The sequence below is a fragment of the Anabrus simplex genome, chromosome 1 (genome assembly GCF_040414725.1).
Source record: "Anabrus simplex isolate iqAnaSimp1 chromosome 1, ASM4041472v1, whole genome shotgun sequence".
Lineage (NCBI taxonomy): Eukaryota > Metazoa > Arthropoda > Insecta > Orthoptera > Tettigoniidae > Anabrus > Anabrus simplex.
Window position 1 is genome coordinate 211,299,117 of NC_090265.1, and position 17,684 is coordinate 211,316,800.

Sequence of the window (17,684 nt, forward strand, 5' to 3'; positions counted from 1 at the left end):
TCCAACAGTCCTCTTCTTCCAGCAGTCGAAATGATTATAGATCTTCAAAACAACATTCTCTACATCCATTTCCAGCTCTTCAATGGCATGCTTCATTGCATTATGAACCGTGTAGATTGAACAGCTGGCTTTCTGCAAGTTTGGATTCTATATCTTGCCAAAATTCACTTTAGCATTGCCAGCACTATATTATTAATGTTTAGTGCATGACAGTCAAGACTATTAACAATTAACTTTGCTATTGGATTTGAAGATTCATCAGACTGTTCAATAAATGTCAACAGTTTTACTCTGTATGCCTACAAACAGTTCAAAGTATCTTATACAATTAGAAACATCTTTTTGTTGCCTCTGTTGCTACTGAGAAAACCTTACTGTACTTTCAGATGATGCACAAATCACTGACACTTTTAGGTGTAAATATGTCTTTTACCAACATTTCTGCCTTCATCTTGCCACAAGAAAGATTTACAGCCATTTCTGAATCTGCAAATATACATGATGTCAATTTATTGCCGCAATCCAAACTTGCATAACTGAGGTTGTGTGATGCATAAGTCATTACGCACAAATTGTGACAACACTGGCTTCAGGTTTATTAGTGTTCACAAAATATTAAGACACTTTTGTGGTTTGAGTACTTGCCTTCTCCTTTGTACTGAGCATGTTGCTTGAGATTAAAACTGTCCACCATGAAAAATGCTGAATTCCTTCCTGCACAATGTACAAAGAGCATGTATATCCATTGAACCAGGTCTAACCTATATGGAAGTATCCTCCCATTTCTTTAAGTACACTTGACTGTACTGCTACTGCTAGTAGCATTTCTTCTTTTCTGGTGAACTCATTACAATTCTCGAACAAAAGTAAATGAAGAAACTAAGGAATATATTGTAATGGTTATAGCGTCCGCCATGCTAAGTCGCTACGCGCCGAGCTCGTCACCCACCGCCCCACCCCCCTTAGGCTCGAGCGCGCCAACCGCAAGCAACATTTAAGTGCTGAGCGGGCCCTTCTCTCTTCTGTCCATGGTCGCGCCGCATGGGACGACGGAAACTACTCGACGATTAATCTGGAGTCTTCCGTCTCGCGAGGTTCCTGGAGTAAGAGTGAGAGCGAGATTGAGTTCGCTGGAGCGCAGTCAGTAATGGCCTGGGAGAGTGCAGCCTGATGAATTATCTGCCTGTTGGAGCCGAGGACTTGTTCCTGTTTCCCTGATGTCGTGTGTGTGTGTCCCTTGAGGCTGGCTGCTGGAGAAGAACCTTGGGTGTTCTGGAGCGGCGAAGAAGGGTACACTGGGTGACGACGTGTGAAGACTGCGAACGGGGTTCGACGGATTGAGTGAACAGCGGATACTACCCCGACCTGCGAGACTGATGTGTAGGCTGTGGACCATGACAGCGCTAACGAGTGTGACCAAGTGGCTGTGTGTGTGTGTGTGCGTGCGTGCGTGTGTGTGTGTCATTGTAGATGGAACATAAGAGAAACTAAGAGAGAGAGCCCACGAACAGTATAAGTGTGTGACCGTGTACGTGTGAAAGTTGTAATCTCGGCTTTCGCGCGTGTGTGCGTGCGTGCGTGTGTGTGTGTGTGTGTAAATCTGTAATTGTAGTGCTAAGTTAATAAATCTTAGAAATAGGTTGCTACCAGGTTCTGTACTCATTTATTCATTTATTTACCCCACCAACTCATTACAACTGGTGTCAGAATCGGGATCGACTGGTATCAGTAATTCCGTAACTAGGAATTTCTAGTGAATCGTACAATGGATAGCGAACAGTTTCAGGCTCTCCTCAGTAAGTTCACCGAACTCTCATCCAAACAGGACGAAATCAAGAGCAAACTGAAACTGGAATTAAATGAACTTAAGTGTGGACAAGGTAAATTAGAACACGAAATGCGCTCTCTCAAAAGAAAATTAAAGAGTGACATTATGCAGGACGTACAGGAACTGGTTGGAAAACAGATCAAAGAAATACCGCAGGTTGTGAAGTCAGGGGTTCGAGACCTGAAAGAAGAAGTAAGTGCCCTGCGTACGAGAGTAACAGCCATGGAGACTCATGCTAGGGCCACCTGCAGCGACAGCGGCTCCAACGCTTCGACGGGACAACATCTTGGTGGACCTTCTGGGCCCAATTCGAGACCATGTGCGGGCACAACGGTTGGACATCAGAGGAAAGGGCCGTGTACCTAATCGCCGGATTGCAAGGACCAGCAGCGGAAGTACTACACAGCCTTTAGCCGGGTGCCACTTACGACGAGATCGTTAGAGCGTTCGACAGCCGATACAGTGACCACCAGCTGGCAGCCGCCTACCGAGTCCAGCTAAGGAAGAGGACCCAGCATGCTAATGAGACGCTGCAAGAATTCGCGCAAGATGTGGAGCAGCTAGCCCACAAGGCTCCGGATGGGCTGTTCGTCTGCGAATTCAAGCCTTTTTGATCTTCGTATGTTGATTAGTAGTGTTGTGACTTTATGCAGGACAGAATGTGGTGTCGTGTCTTTGTGCCTAACAGAGTGTGGAACTGACCTCCAACATTCATAAACATTTTATATGTTTTTATGGCTGATGATGACCTAGACTAAGGTCGAAACCGGTCCCATTTAAATAGAAATGTGATTGCTACGTTTCTTTCCTTTGAGTATTGAATAGGTTGAACCTCCTTTCCAGTTATTTAATTTTTAACATCAATAATTTCAATACGGAACAATGAAATTTTTATCTTTAAATGCACAAGCTAACCAAGCTAAACAAAAAGCCTTCTCTTACATGGGCCTTAAGATCAAGATCGCTAAATTAGGAAAAGACATCGACTTCCTGAAACAATGCATATCCTACAATCTTACCCCCAAATTTCTTCAAAGTTGTACCAGAAAAAACATTTCTTCTCCTCACATGTTAAAAATCCAAAAAATAACCAACAAAATTTGGTTAAAAAACGAAATTCGTTTCTTATACAAGAAAAATCATTTTTAAACAACAGATTATACGAAACACATCTAGAAATTGCTAATCTTCTCCCGAGTGCACAATGGAACCTCTTCCTAACTCAAGTAGACGATAAATTATTTCATGTACTGTCAATCAAACAACAAACCCTAGAGAAAAAACTCAAAATTCTTAAGAACAACTCTTCTTCACATAAATTCCAGTTTAAGAATCGTAACACACCCTCCAAAACTATTGAACAATTCCATCCTCCCATCGTAAATCTATCTAAAACAACTCTGAGTGATGATGAAAACTCAATCCTTTCGAAGGGCTTCAAACACAATTGGCCCAATCTCAACACTTTCAATGTAGCCACCAATTTAATTATTGAATCTGAAATAGCCATTAACAAAATGCCAACAGATGAACAAGATGAAATCAGATATGAAGTAAAAAGGAAACTTGAAAAAATCTTCATTAACAATAACAAAAACACTTCTCTTATTAATAATAATAATAATAATAATAATAATAATAATAATAATAATAATAATAATAATAATAATAATAATAATAATAATAATAATAATAATAATAATAATAATAATTTAATTAAAGATAATAAAACCATTTCAGATCTTAAAAAGAAAATCAATGACAATAATCTCATTATCACCAAATCTGATAAAGGCAACACTACTGTCATAATGGATAAAACTGACTACTTAGATAAAACCAAAAACTTTTTCAGTGACCCTTCTTTTTCTATAATAAAAAAAGACCCAACCACAAAAATCCAACGCCTACTCAAACATACTTTAAAAAACGTTTCCTTTCTCCTCACAGATCAAGAAAAAACTAAACTAATAAACATGAACCCTGGACTACCCACTGCCAAAGCCCTCCCTAAAATTCACAAAACTAACATTCCTATCCGTCCAATTATCAATTACAGACCCAGTCCCCTATACAACACTTCTAAATTCATCCAAACATTTTTACTAAAAAATTATCGATTTTTATCCAACAAATCTATCAAAAACACTTCTGATCTAATCAACAAATTAAAAAATTTTGAAATGCAACCAAATTTTTCTCTCCATTCTTTTGACATTGTCAACATGTACCCTAGTATTCCAATTCCAAAATTATTCCCCATTATAAACAACAACCTAAACAAATTCAGTAACCTAAGTAAACTTGAAATTCAAGACTTCATGTCTATTTTAAAATTAGTTCTCAACAATAATTATTTTACCTTTGACAACACCATTTATCAACAAGATGGCTTGGCTATGGGCTCACCTGCTTCTGGCATTCTTGCTGAAATTTACCTTGACTTCTTAGAAAACACAAGTATTAATAATAATAATAATAATTTCTCCAACATCCTCTTTTGGGCGAGATATGTCGATGACACATTGGTAATATTAAATGAGGAATCAACCAACGCAGCCTCTACACTTCTTCATCTCAACAACTTAGACTCTAACATTAAATTCACCGTCGAATCAGAACACAACCAAACTCTTAATTTTCTAGACCTAACTATTACTAGACATCCTTCTTCTTTATCTTACAAAATTTTCAGAAAACCAACCCAAACAGCAACTACAATAAGACAAGATTCTTCGCACCCCCAAGCTCATAAACGTGCTACTTATAACAGCTTAATTTTTCGTGCCTTCAACACCCCTATGTCCAAAAAAGATTTAAATAATGAATTAAACACCATCCGCAACATTGCTAAATTTAATGGCTTTAACAACTCCTTCATTAACCGCATCATCAACAAATTCAAACACCGTCCAAAAACCACTTTATCTAAAGACGCAATAAAACCAACTGCTTTTTCCACCTTCACTTTTACTCAGGATGCTTATAAAATAACTAATATCTTTAAAAAACATAATATGAAAATTTCTTTTAGAACTAACAATAGAAGTCTTGATATCTTACACAACTCTAAATCTCTAAATAAGTCTAATGCTTTTTCTAAATCTGGTGTATACAGATTTAAATGCAACAACTGCAGTTCCTCCTACGTCGGACAAACTGGTCGCAACTTCAATATCAGGTACTCTGAACATGTTAACGCCATTAAATACAACATACAAGACTCCAAACATAGTTTCACCAATATTGACAATGACATAAACATACTTAAAATCATTAACAAAGGCCCCCTCTTAAACATTACTGAAAATTGCTTTATCCACCTTGACCAGTACTTCAATCCTAATTTCAATTTAAACGACATTTCTGAAAAACCCAATATCCTTTTTGACTTCCTAATTCTTCTTCTCAAAAATTCCAAATTCCAAAACCCCAATTCTATTTTCCATGTCTTACATAGTTCCCACCCACATTTTCTACCTCCAATAACCCACCCTCCTAACCCACCTTAAACTACCCCTCCTTCATTTCCCTATCTTATCTTTCCTCATTACCATCTTACTTCAATTTCTTTTATTCTTTCTCTTATTTCACTATCACTCTTCCTCGTTTAATTTATTCTCCTCTTTCAAATTTTTGTCTTGCGCCAACTTCGACTACTTCAATCATAACCTAAAAATTTTTTTCTTCTTAAAAAATAGCGCACTGTGCATATAAGTTTTCATTTGTTTTCCAATATTGCGCTTTTTACTACATTTTTTTCTTCTCTCTACAATTGTTTTTTCAAGTCAACTGTTTACCAAGAACTTTTCTGGAGTACGGGTGCTCATTCAGTTGTACTAATTGGCGTCGTATATTTTTATATACGTAACTGGCTTCCCGCAGCCGTGACAGGTTCTGGACCTTCGAAACGTTCTCCACTCTACTTTGGTGTTTGGCCGCAGCGCGTGACCTTGAGTGTGCCGCGCTGGTCACCGGGAGCTGGCGGCTTTCTACTACAGATCTGTTCGTCTGCGAATTCAAGCCTTTTTGATCTTCGTATGTTGATTAGTAGTGTTGTGACTTTATGCAGGACAGAATGTGGTGTCGTGTCTTTGTGCCTAACAGAGTGTGGAACTGACCTCCAACATTCATAAACATTTTATATGTTTTTATGGCTGATGATGACCTAGACTAAGGTCGAAACCGGTCCCATTTAAATAGAAATGTGATTGCTACGTTTCTTTCCTTTGAGTATTGAATAGGTTGAACCTCCTTTCCAGTTATTTAATTTTTAACATCAATAATTTCAATACGGAACAATGAAATTTTTATCTTTAAACAGCTCAGGGAGTTTAAGGAACTAATCCATGAGTTTCAGGACATTTTCACTGCTACCGGAAAGACGGACAGAGTGTACCATCACATTAACACCGGCGACGCAGCTCCAATCCGACAGCCACCTCGTAGAGTACCCCTGGCGAAGGTGAAAATCGACCAGATGGTAGATGACATGAAACAGCGGGGCGTCATTGAGGAGTTGAACAGCCCGTGGTCATCGCCAGTCGTCCTGGTGAAGAAAAAGAACAGTGAACTCCGTTTCTGTGTCGATTACCAGAAGTTGAACGACGTCACGAAGAAGGACTGTTTCCCGTTGCCGTGGATAGATGACACCTGAACACATTATCTGGAGCCCAGTGGTTTTCGACTTTGGACCTGAAGTCTGGATACTGGCAAGTAGTGCTCCATCCGGAAGACAAGGAGAAGACAGCGTTCTCAACCGGCCAAGGGCTCTACCAGTTCATCGTGATGCCCTTCGGCCTCTACAACGTGCCGGCAACTTTCTAGCGGTTGATGGAGGCCGTGCTGAGAGGGCTAACTCACGATGCTTGCCTCGTGTACCTGGACGTTCAAAGAGCACGTGGAGAACCTGCGGAAAGTGTTCGAGAGGCTACATGGGGCTCACCTAAAGTTAAATCCCAGAAAATGCCAGCTGTTCCAGAAGGAGGTCCGCTACCTGGGCCACATCGTGTCATCGGAGAGAGTAGCCATGGATCCGGAGAAGTTAGAAGCTGTCAGGGACTGGCCGGTGCCGAAGGACAAGCGAGAACTAAGGAGTTTTCTCGGCCTTTGCACGTATTACCGCAGATTTATAACTGGCTACGCAGACATCCCAAAGCCTCTTACACGGCTCACCAAGGAGAGGAGGTCTTTCCAATGGTCAAGCGAGGCGGAGGCTGCATTCCAGAAGCTGAAGGAGTCGCTGTGTACTGCACCCATCCTCGGATATCCCAAGCCTGGGGAGAAGTTCATCGTCAATACCGATGCCAGCGACGTGGGAATTGGTGGGGTACTGTCACAAGTGCAAGACGGCCAGGAGAAGGTGATCGCCTATTTCAGCAAGACGTTGTCAAAAGCTGAGAGAAATTACTTCGTGACGCGTCGGGAATTGCTGGCCATCGTGAAGACCTTGGAGCACTTCCACAAGTATCTGTATGGGCAGCCTTTCCGCCTGCGCACCGACCACTCCGCATTGACCTGGCTCCTAAGCTTCAGAAACCTGGAAGGTCAGACAGCTTGCTGGGTGCAACGCCTTCAGGAGTACAACTTCACCACCAAGCACCGACAAGGAAAGAAGCACTGCAACGCCGACGCTCTATTGAGAAGACCATGCCCTGCGAACTGTACACACTGCCAGAAAGTGGAGAGACAGGCAGGCATCGTGGACGTCTGGGCCGTGAGGGCCACCACCGCTGAAGGATGGGATTGAGATGCCCTCAGGAGGGAGCAGCTGAAGGACGATGACATCGGGCTGATCTTACGAGAAGTAGAGTCAGGGCAGAGGACATTGCCGAACGCAGTCCAACCTATAACGCGTACTGGGCTCAGTGGTCGTCTCTCATGGTTAGAGATGGGGTACTTACCCGCACGTGGGAATCAACCGACGGAAAGAAGCACATTGCACAGCTGATAATCCCCAGGAGAATGAGAAAAGAGGTGCTGACTGAGTTGCATGCAGGCGCTACTGCCAGCCAATTGGGAGTGAATAAGACACTAGGTCGTGCCCGACAGCGTTACTACTGGGTGCACTTGAGGAATGATGTTGAGAGGATGTGCCAGCTGTGCGACACCTGCATGCCGAGCCAGGGTCTACGTACCAGGAGTAGGGGCCAAATGATGCAGTACAAGGTTGGAGCACCATTCGAGAGGATCGCCATTGATGTCGCTGGACCATTCCCCGAAACTGACGCCGGGAACCATTACCTACTCCTGGCTATGGATTACTTCACAAAGTGGCCGGAGGTCTATGCCATCCTGAACCAAGAGGCATCGACAGTGGCCGATGTCTTGGTCAAGAACTTCTTCTGTCGATTCGGTGTCCCGAGGGAACTTCATAGCGACCAAGGCAGAAACTTTGAGACCAGGTTGATGCAAGAGGTTCTGCAATGCTTAGGAGTGCGGAAGACACATACGACGCCTCTCCACCCTCAGTCAGATAGTATGGTGGAGCGTTTTGTGAAAACCGTCGAAGAGCACCTCAGGAAGGTGGTTTCGGTGCACCAGAAGGGCCTTCACAGCTACCGTAGCGGTCCCAGGGCCCTCCATGAATTTTTTTTTTCATGGGGATATGCTTTCTTATTGGTCTGTGATTTGCTAACCAGATAGGGGTTATTTCTCCTTTTATTTGCCCTTTTATCAATAGAGGTATACAGACTTTGTACGCACTTTGTACATATAACAAAAATACACATTATTTTAATTATCTTTGTTATTATTACCATTTGGATCTAGATTTTAGAGTAGTTTATGTTTAGGTTGGTACTTTCAAAGATCACTGGATCGCCTACAATCGATAGTGTTGTTGATATAGTTTATTTGATATAGTACTCATGTTCGTAAGTTTCATTGCAGTGATTATTCCTCGAATCCATATTGTAATGAGTTGGCGGGGTAGTATGATCAATTAACACTAGACTGGTAGCTTCAATACTAAGGTTTATTAGCTACGCACTAAACTACACAAGACTACACACAACTTTTGCTCATAACACAGACTTATGCAGTTCGCGCGCTCTCTCTCCCTTCGTTTCTCACTTGTTCTCACACTATACAGTTTTACACTCACACACAAGATCCCGCGTCACACGGCTACACGTTCTCTCCTTCGCCGACAGTCCGCACTGTAGCACACTAGTCCATAATCACGGCAGTTCACATACTTCACTACACTGGCAGTCGCACACGACTGAACCACACCAATTTCTAACTCAGTCTAACTCTCACTAACTGCAGACAGGTTGTTCCTCTCTTATATACCTGCGCTGGCTCTTCTAGAATCGTCTGGATGCTGGATGGATCCAGGAACATCGCGAGATGGAACACTCCAGATTAATCGTGGGGTCATTTCCATCCTCCTCTGCTACAGGACCGCAAGCGGAAGCGGAAAACGATCAAACACCACCCCTGGTAAACTGTTCCACTGTTTGTTATTCCTTCCTTGTTGAGTATATTGCTAAAGTGTGTCATCCATTCTTCCATGTTTATATAGTGTGTCTGTGTTTGCTTCCTGGGACGTAGAGCGAGATATGGGTCTTTCTTTGCCTTCAATTCGGATTCAGGAAAGGAAGATCAGCTATTAACGCCATACAATTACTACTCAATAACACATGGGAAGTCCTTGAAAAAAGAGAAAAGTTTTACGTAGTGTTTATAGACTTTACCAAAGCATTCAACCTCATAAATCGAGAACTTGTGACCCAGAAGCTGGAAGAAGCCCTCAACAGAAACAATGTGTGGACTAAAACCATAAAAACGATACTACAATGGAACAAAATAAGAATCTCTGACAATATATCTCTCTCAGAACCGATACTTCAAACGAACGGGGTATTACAGGGTGACCCAATTAGCCCGTTACTTTTCATCCTGGCAGCAGAAGAAATAATGAGAATAACCTATAAGGAAGACGTAGTATCGTACGCCTACGACGATGATATAGTGATCGGATCAAGAGACATCACGAAACTACAGAAAGTGATAAAAGATATGGAGGAATGGTGCTACAAACATAAATTTGAAATTAATACATCAAAAACAAAAATGATGGTATTTAGGCAAGGAGGAAAGATCCCAGCACTGGGAGAAATCTTCATAAAGAGGCAGAAAGTAGCCATAGTAAACGACTTCAAGTACCTTAGCATTACTCTGCAAACAAGTGCCAAATGCTTTACAAAACATGTAACAGAGAAAGCAATACAGGCGGTACGGGCGATGCACAAAATCAACTACATCAGATCACTCAGCCTAGAGATGGTGATGGCACTATTTAGATCAAAAATCATGCCTATAATAACAGATGGGATAGAAATCATATGGCCGTACCTCACAGAAAACAACCTATCCTCTCTAGAAAGAGTAAAAGCTATATACATAAAAAGAGCGATCGGTGTATCCAAGACTACAAGATAGAGACTCGTCTACCTCCTAGCGCGAGAATCCTTCCTCATTGAAGACTTCAGAACACACCTGACTCTACCCAACACCAGAGCATCAGAAAATCTCCTAGCAACACTCAGCAAAAAAAGAGAAGACATTCCTTCAGAATTCTTTGGAACTGAGGCCATGATAGACCGGACATGGACAACATCCAACTTCGAGATGAGGCACGTATTCACAAGACTGGCAGTACATGGTTTCCACCATCTAATTTGTACCAACACCTCATACCATGAACCGACCGAGACATGTAAGTGCAAAATATGTGGATACATGTGTGAACGTTACCACGTAGAACTCTGCATCACCGAGCTCGAAAGCTGCAGCCGCTTAAAGTGCGGCCAGTATCCAGTATTCGGGAGATAGTAGGTTCGAATCCCACTGTTGGCAGCCCTGAAAATGGTTTTCCGTGGTTTCCCATTTTCACACCAGGCAAATGCTGGGGCTGTACCTTAATTAAGGCCACGGCCGCTTCCTTCCCACTCCTAGCCCTTTCCTGCCCCATCATCGCCATAAGACCTATCTGTGTCGGTGCGACGTTAAGCAACTAGAAAAAAAAAAAAAGAACTCTGCATCAAAAGAACATAAACAATTAAAGAATATGCAATCCAAGGTGCAAGCGCGCGACTACAGTGTATGTAAATGTATTATTTTTCTATCTTTCTGTATGGCTATTTGGCTGCAATAAATATATTATTATTATTATTATTATTATTATTATTATTATTATTATTATTATTATTATTATTATTATTATTATTATTATTTATTTATTTATTTATTTATTTATTTATTTATTTATTTATTTATTTATTTATTTATTTATTTATTTATTTATTTATTTCTATTGTCAGATACCCATTGTTATTGAGTTTGAATGTTGACAGCAGCTGGTGCCAAGATATTGAAAGAATGGCTGATACAAGTGATTATACGACTGAGGAAGGTTTGCTGTCCGCTGTGTGAATTCATGAGCGTAAAATTAGTGGCAAATCAATTTAAAATGTGAGGGACGATTTTGTTCTGTGGTCTGTGAAGGCAGCACAGAGAAAGACCTTGTTAGCATGGGGGAAAAAAAGCCTTTACCAAGGGCAGTGTTCATAATGCGCTGAGAAGTGGAAGACCATCCAACAGACTTGAACTTTGTACTGACATAGAAAAATCTATCAAACAATCTCCAGTCAAATCTATACAAAAAACGTGCGCCAGAGTTGGGGATACCAGAATCAACCATGAGGAAACACACCAAGGTGGATTTGAAAATGAGGTGTTGGTATCTACTGAGAGTCAATGAATTATCAGATGATGATTTGTAGAGACATGTCGATGCTTGTCGTCGGATGCTGCAACAATTCCAAACAATGGCTCAGAAGGCAGAAGTCATGTTCACTGACGAATGTGTGATTTACTGCAGCTCCCATAGTCACAATGCTCACTTTTCGAGAAAAGAAAATCCACAGGTTTTCAAGAAATTGAGCAAAACCCACCTCACACCATGATCTGGGCCGGAATAACATAAAAGCATCTGTCTGGCCCATATTTTTTGATCGTTCTGTTAATCAGAACAGTTACTTCCAGAAGATTAATGACTGGCTCATCCCACAGCTGCAAAATGCGGGAATCGATATGTTTTTTTTCTACAATTGGTTTTACGTCGCCGTCGCACCGACACAGATAGGACTTATGGCGACGATGAGACAGGAAAGACTAGGAGTGAAAAGGAAGCAGCTGTGACCTTAATTAATTAAGGTACAGCCCCAACATTTGCCTGGTGTGAAAATAGGAAACCACGGAAAACCATATTCAGGGCTGCCGACAGTGGGGCTTGAACCCACTATCTCCCGGATGCAAGCTCACATCTGCACTCCCCTAACTGCATGGCCAACTTGCCTGGTAAATGCGGGGATCTTAGACGTTGTTTGGTTTCAACACAATGGGGCACCGGCTCACTTCGCAGTGGCTGTTCAACAATGTCTGAATGGAGTCTTTGGGAATCGCTACATCGGTCGAGGATTGGACAATGATCCAGCTCCTCTTCCATGGCCACCAAGGAGTCCTGATCTAACAACACCCGATAACACACTCTGGCGTTACATCAAGGAACAGGTGAGGAAGTAGCGGTATGTTGGAATTGATGTTCTGAAAAATGCAGTGAACAAAGCTTTCCAGACAGTGACCCCAAGGATGTTGCTTAATATGAGCATCAGCGTATTCAGCTGTGCAGAAACCATGGAGAGACACATACGGATGTTTTAGATTTCTAAGGTGTAAGTAGAAATAAATAAATAATGAGTATATGTACTTTTATATCATGTCAGTTTGAGTTGAATTTAATTTAATTTAATATAGCGGTACAAGGACTTTGTGCACACACTGTATATTAAGGGGAAGAATTGTTTTAGGTTCTACTATCAGCCAACATCACATATTTAAAAAGGAAGAAAGTGCTGTATGGGGAAATACAAAGTGTAAGGCTAAATTAACAGTAAAAAAGACTTAAGATTACAGGAAAACATACAACCTGGGAACCCTAGTGTACTTGCTCAACCTTCACCTGGCAAAACTCTCGCAGATGTTAACATCTCAATCCTGGATACAACACTGGCAGAGAAAGACCATTTTTCATACCTTGGAAATATGTTATCAAGAGCTGTACCTGCAAACAGGATGTGGAGAAGAGAATTGGTGCTGCCCATACAAAATTTGGACTTTTGACATACTGTGTCTTCATGAACAGAGACCTAACACTGCATATCTAACTAATGATGTACCAAACTGTTGTAATCTCATCGCTACTTTATGACTGTGAAACTCGGACCCTTCATCATCATGACATTCAATAACTTGAGTGTTTCCACCAGCAAAAATTTTAACTATCCAATGGGCACACATTGATAGCATAGTTATCAGCTTGGTCATCAGCTTAGATGAATAAGGCATGTACACCATACGGATAATACCACGTTTCCTAACCAAATCCTTAATGGTGAACTCATGCGGCCTAAAAGAACCCTTGTAAAATGCTACAAAGACCAGCTTAAACATATCATGAAGTTAACAATCCTGGGATGCATTTGCTGAAAAATCATTCACTTTGGTGCCAGACTATCTCTACAGTCTTTAGTACATTTGAAGAGGAATATTGCAGACACATAAAGGCTAAATAACACATCTGAAAGCTGTGTCAAAGTCAACCAAGGTCTCCATTATCATTCAGTGCAACCTATGTGGATGCTGGTTTAATACTAAAACTGGCCTGTTTAGTCAAAATCAAATCAAAATCTCTTTATTTGCAAATGAGGTGTCTACCTTGATGGCAAATGGTACACTAAAATACATTATGGTCAAGCACTAAATTTTAAATTAACAGGAGACGAAGAAAATTTTCCTAGAATACAACATTATACAATTTACGCTAATAATTTTTTCTATTAAACACACACATCATCCTTAATAAATTTATATTGTTTACAAAATTCTACTTATAATATCTTACAAACATAGTCAACTCATATACAGTACAGTATGTGAAATTACTTCTAATAATACTATACAACTGGTATAAGATTAAAATTAACATTGAATTTATTTACATATTTATATTTTACCCATTTTGGAACCTAAGTAGCATAACGACCTGCTGCGTCTTAACCAGAGCCCCTTTTGCCACCACTTTTCAGAGTTCCTGAAGGGCCTTCACAGCTACCGTAGCGGTCCCAGGGCCCTCGAAGTCCCCACTGTACTTCACCCCTCCAGGCAGTCCCCTACTTTGGCTGTCCAAACTCCTTAGACCAGGGGATGGAATTAATTTATTCACCACATTTTTTATTTACATTAACCTGCACTGGTCGAATGCCCTCTAACATTTCATTTATTTTCTCTGTTGCTGTTTATTCCCTTCTTGAATATCTATACAGATTTTGGAAAAGGATCAAACATTACCCCTGGTAAACTGTTCCACTCCTTCACACCCTTCCCAATGAATGAAAATTTACCCCAATCACTTCTGCTAAAATTCCTTCTAATTTTATATTTGTGGTCAGTCCTGCCGATATAATTATTTTGCAACTGAAGCCTCTTATGGATATCTCCCCATGCTGCTTCTCCCTATAGGCTCTATATAATCCTGTAAGTCTAGTTTTCTCCCTTCTCTTACTTAAAGTTTCCCACCCTAGTTCCTTTAACATTTCTGATACACTACTCTTTCTCCTGAAATCCCCTGTTACAAACCTTGCTGCTTTCCTCTGCACACTATCTATTTCTTTTATTAGGTATTCTTGGTGAGGATCCCAAACACTGTTTGCATATTCCAATAATGGACAAACCATACTTAGGTAACTTTTCTCTTTTAATTCTTTGTTGCATCCTTTAAGTAGCCTCATTATGACATGTAATGATCTGTATGCTTTCCCAACAACGTCATCCACATGACCCTTCCAGTGCAAATTACTTTCAAATCTTACACCTAAGTATTTGCACTTGCCATCTTTTGGGATAACTACCCCATCCAAAGTATATTCAAATTCAGTTTTAAAACTCCTGTTTGTAAATGTTGTAACAGTTGATTTGCCTCCATTAACCTTCATATTATTCTCTTCAACCCATTGTTGGATACTCTCAAGGTCCCTTTGTAATTCTGAACAGTCCTCAATGGTATTTATTTCTCTATAAACAATTATATCATCGGCATACAATCTTATTTTTGATGTTATATTATTCCCTAGATCATTTCCTTTTGTGGTCATTATGCTCTTGAAGTATGCCGTTCATATAATTCTCTTTTGCTTCCTTTTTCACTCTATTCAGTTCCCTCATTAGCTGTTTTCTACTTTCTCCACTCTCCCTACGTTCTTTGATTTTCCTGTTCACTATTCTACATTTTCTTTTTAATTTTCTTATTTCCCTTGTATAATAAACAGGATCTGAGGTCATTTTACCCTTCTTAACAGGTACAAATCTCTTCTCTCCTTCCCAAATGATTCCCCTTTGAAATTAGCCCAAAGTGTATCCACATTACTCCCTTCACTTATCCAACAACTGAATTGTGATTTAAGGTACAGTAAGACCCAAATTCATCAACTTTAGTTTTTCTGTACAATTTCTTGTCTTGTGTGAACCTCTTATTAAGCCGTTTTGGTACCAGTCCTACATCCATTATTACAGCCTTATGGTCACCTATTCCTTCAATTACCTCAGTTTTATCACTGGAAGCATATCCATAAACTAAATCAAGTATGAAGAAGATTGCTGGAGGAAGATGTATACTCGGACGTGAGCCAAAGTCAACGAAGATGACAATTATTGTAATAACATGATGTCATATATGATCAAATGGAAGAGTGAAGTTACAGAACTGAGCAAGTGGCCATGTAGCTATAAGCTTCCATTTGGGAGATAGTGGGTTCGAACCCCACTGTTGGCAGCCCAGAAGATGGTTTTCTGTGGTTCCCCATTTTCACACCAGGCAAATGATGAGGCTGTACCTTAATTAAGGCCACAGTTGTTTCCTTCCCTTTCTTATCCAACTGTTGCCATAAGACCTATCTGTGTTGGTGCAATGTAAAGAAAATTGTAAAAAGAGTTGCAGATTTACAGTCCTATAAATACAAAAAATCATGAACATCACAAATGATAAAATTAAAACCTTTTACACAGACTTCTGTTCACTTCCAATGTTATGTAGAATATTTATGAATATTCATTACGCTTACCTGTAGTGTTTAGTTGGTATGCCCTGGTTTTTACATGATGAAACAACTGTTGATGATCATTCTGCATATTCAATAAATTTTCATTAACAGGAGGCCAATGCTCTTTACAGTACTTGATCCAATGTGCACTAATATCTATCACAATTGGCCATCCTCGCTGGTGTGGAGCAAGAACCTTGACACATCCGACATTGGTCAAACAAGCTAACAAGCACCTGTCAACATTGATCACAATATAATTCAAATTTTTATGAATGATCACGTATATCTGAAATGAAAGGAAGAAATAAAAATAAAAATCGCCATGATATGGCAATATGCCCAGTCCATACAATATAGTGACAATTGCTGGGTCTAAACCTGTGGCCACTGAATTAGGCGGGTGAGGAAAACTGTGCTGTTGTCAGATATGGTTAAGGCAAAGCAACAGATGGTCAAGAATCGCTTACCTCTGAGCACGGATTGGCAATGCTGACCATAGAGTGCTGTCTAACTGAAGCCAGTCTGTTCCAGGTCCACATATTCTGTACAGTAGTTCTCACTTCTATATTACGCAGTCCACTATATAGCATTCAAGTATTTAACCCATTCACTGCCAAATCCGTATGTATATATATATATATGTTTTGGTGCAGTGCGTACTTCACCAATCTCACAAATGAATGGGATATAATGTCATGCTTTGAGATTCCGTGGAAATGCTCAATGAAGTTCCGTACAGCAGATATACCACTCCATTTCGCGTGTTTTGCAAGCGATCTGATGTTATTCATCTCTTGTTGATGGAAAAATTGAATGTTTCCTCATAAATAGTGATTCTTGAGAGCTATATTTGATAATGAAGATGGAGAGTATATAGGGAACGATAGTAAACTACAAGAAAGTGCGAGACAAAGTAGTAATGATGAACCTCAGGCGTAATTGTCACCCGTTCCTCAGATAAATTCTTTTTTTTTCCCAAATGTAAATGATTTTGATAATACCAGTTCTTGGATCAACAATTTTATATTACACTTCAATAATAATAATATCACTGAGCAGACTAGCCGTGCGTGTTAACATGCTACGGCTATGGAGCTCATCTCTGCATTCAGCAAGCGGGTGGGTTCGAACCCCACCGACAGCTGTCGTGAGAATATATATATATATATATATATATATTTTTTTTGTGGTTTCCATTTTGCACTCCCAAGCAAATGCTGGGACAGTTCCTATTCATAAGCCACAGCCAATTCCTTTGACTTCCTTACCCAATTTAACTCACCGTCATTCATTTCATATTCATTACCTTCTCAACTGAGGTTAGCATTAGGAAGGGCATCCGGCTGTAAAAATATGCTGTAAAATATAATTTCACTTCATCCTTGGCCCTGTATTGGGCCGTGGGGCGAAGGGGACGATATGCATTCCATTAATAGTATCAGCAATTTATTTTTATTTTTTTTTAATTTTTTTTTTTACAAGTTGCTTTACGTCGCACTGACACAGAGAGGTCTTATGGTGACAATAGGTCAGGAGTGGGTTAGGAGTTGGAAAGAAGTGACCATGGCCTTAATTAAGGTACAGCCCCAGCATTTGCCTAGTGTGAAAATGGTAAACCACGGGAAAACCATCTTCAGGGCTGCCGACATTGGGATTCGAACCCACTATCTCCCGAATACTGGATGCTG

The 17,684-nt window shown here is 40.4% G+C and overlaps 1 protein-coding gene across 1 annotated transcript in view; it reads right to left on the reverse strand.

Moving 5' to 3' along the window:
• The window catches only part of LOC136885635 (T-cell immunomodulatory protein), a 328,519-nt gene that overhangs the window by 166,188 nt on the left and 144,647 nt on the right, over positions 1-17,684 (reverse strand). The window contains exon 5 of the mRNA XM_068230710.1: positions 16,015-16,229. Coding sequence (XP_068086811.1) covers positions 16,015-16,229 — 215 coding nt within the window. The remainder of the gene's footprint in view (positions 1-16,014; positions 16,230-17,684) is intronic.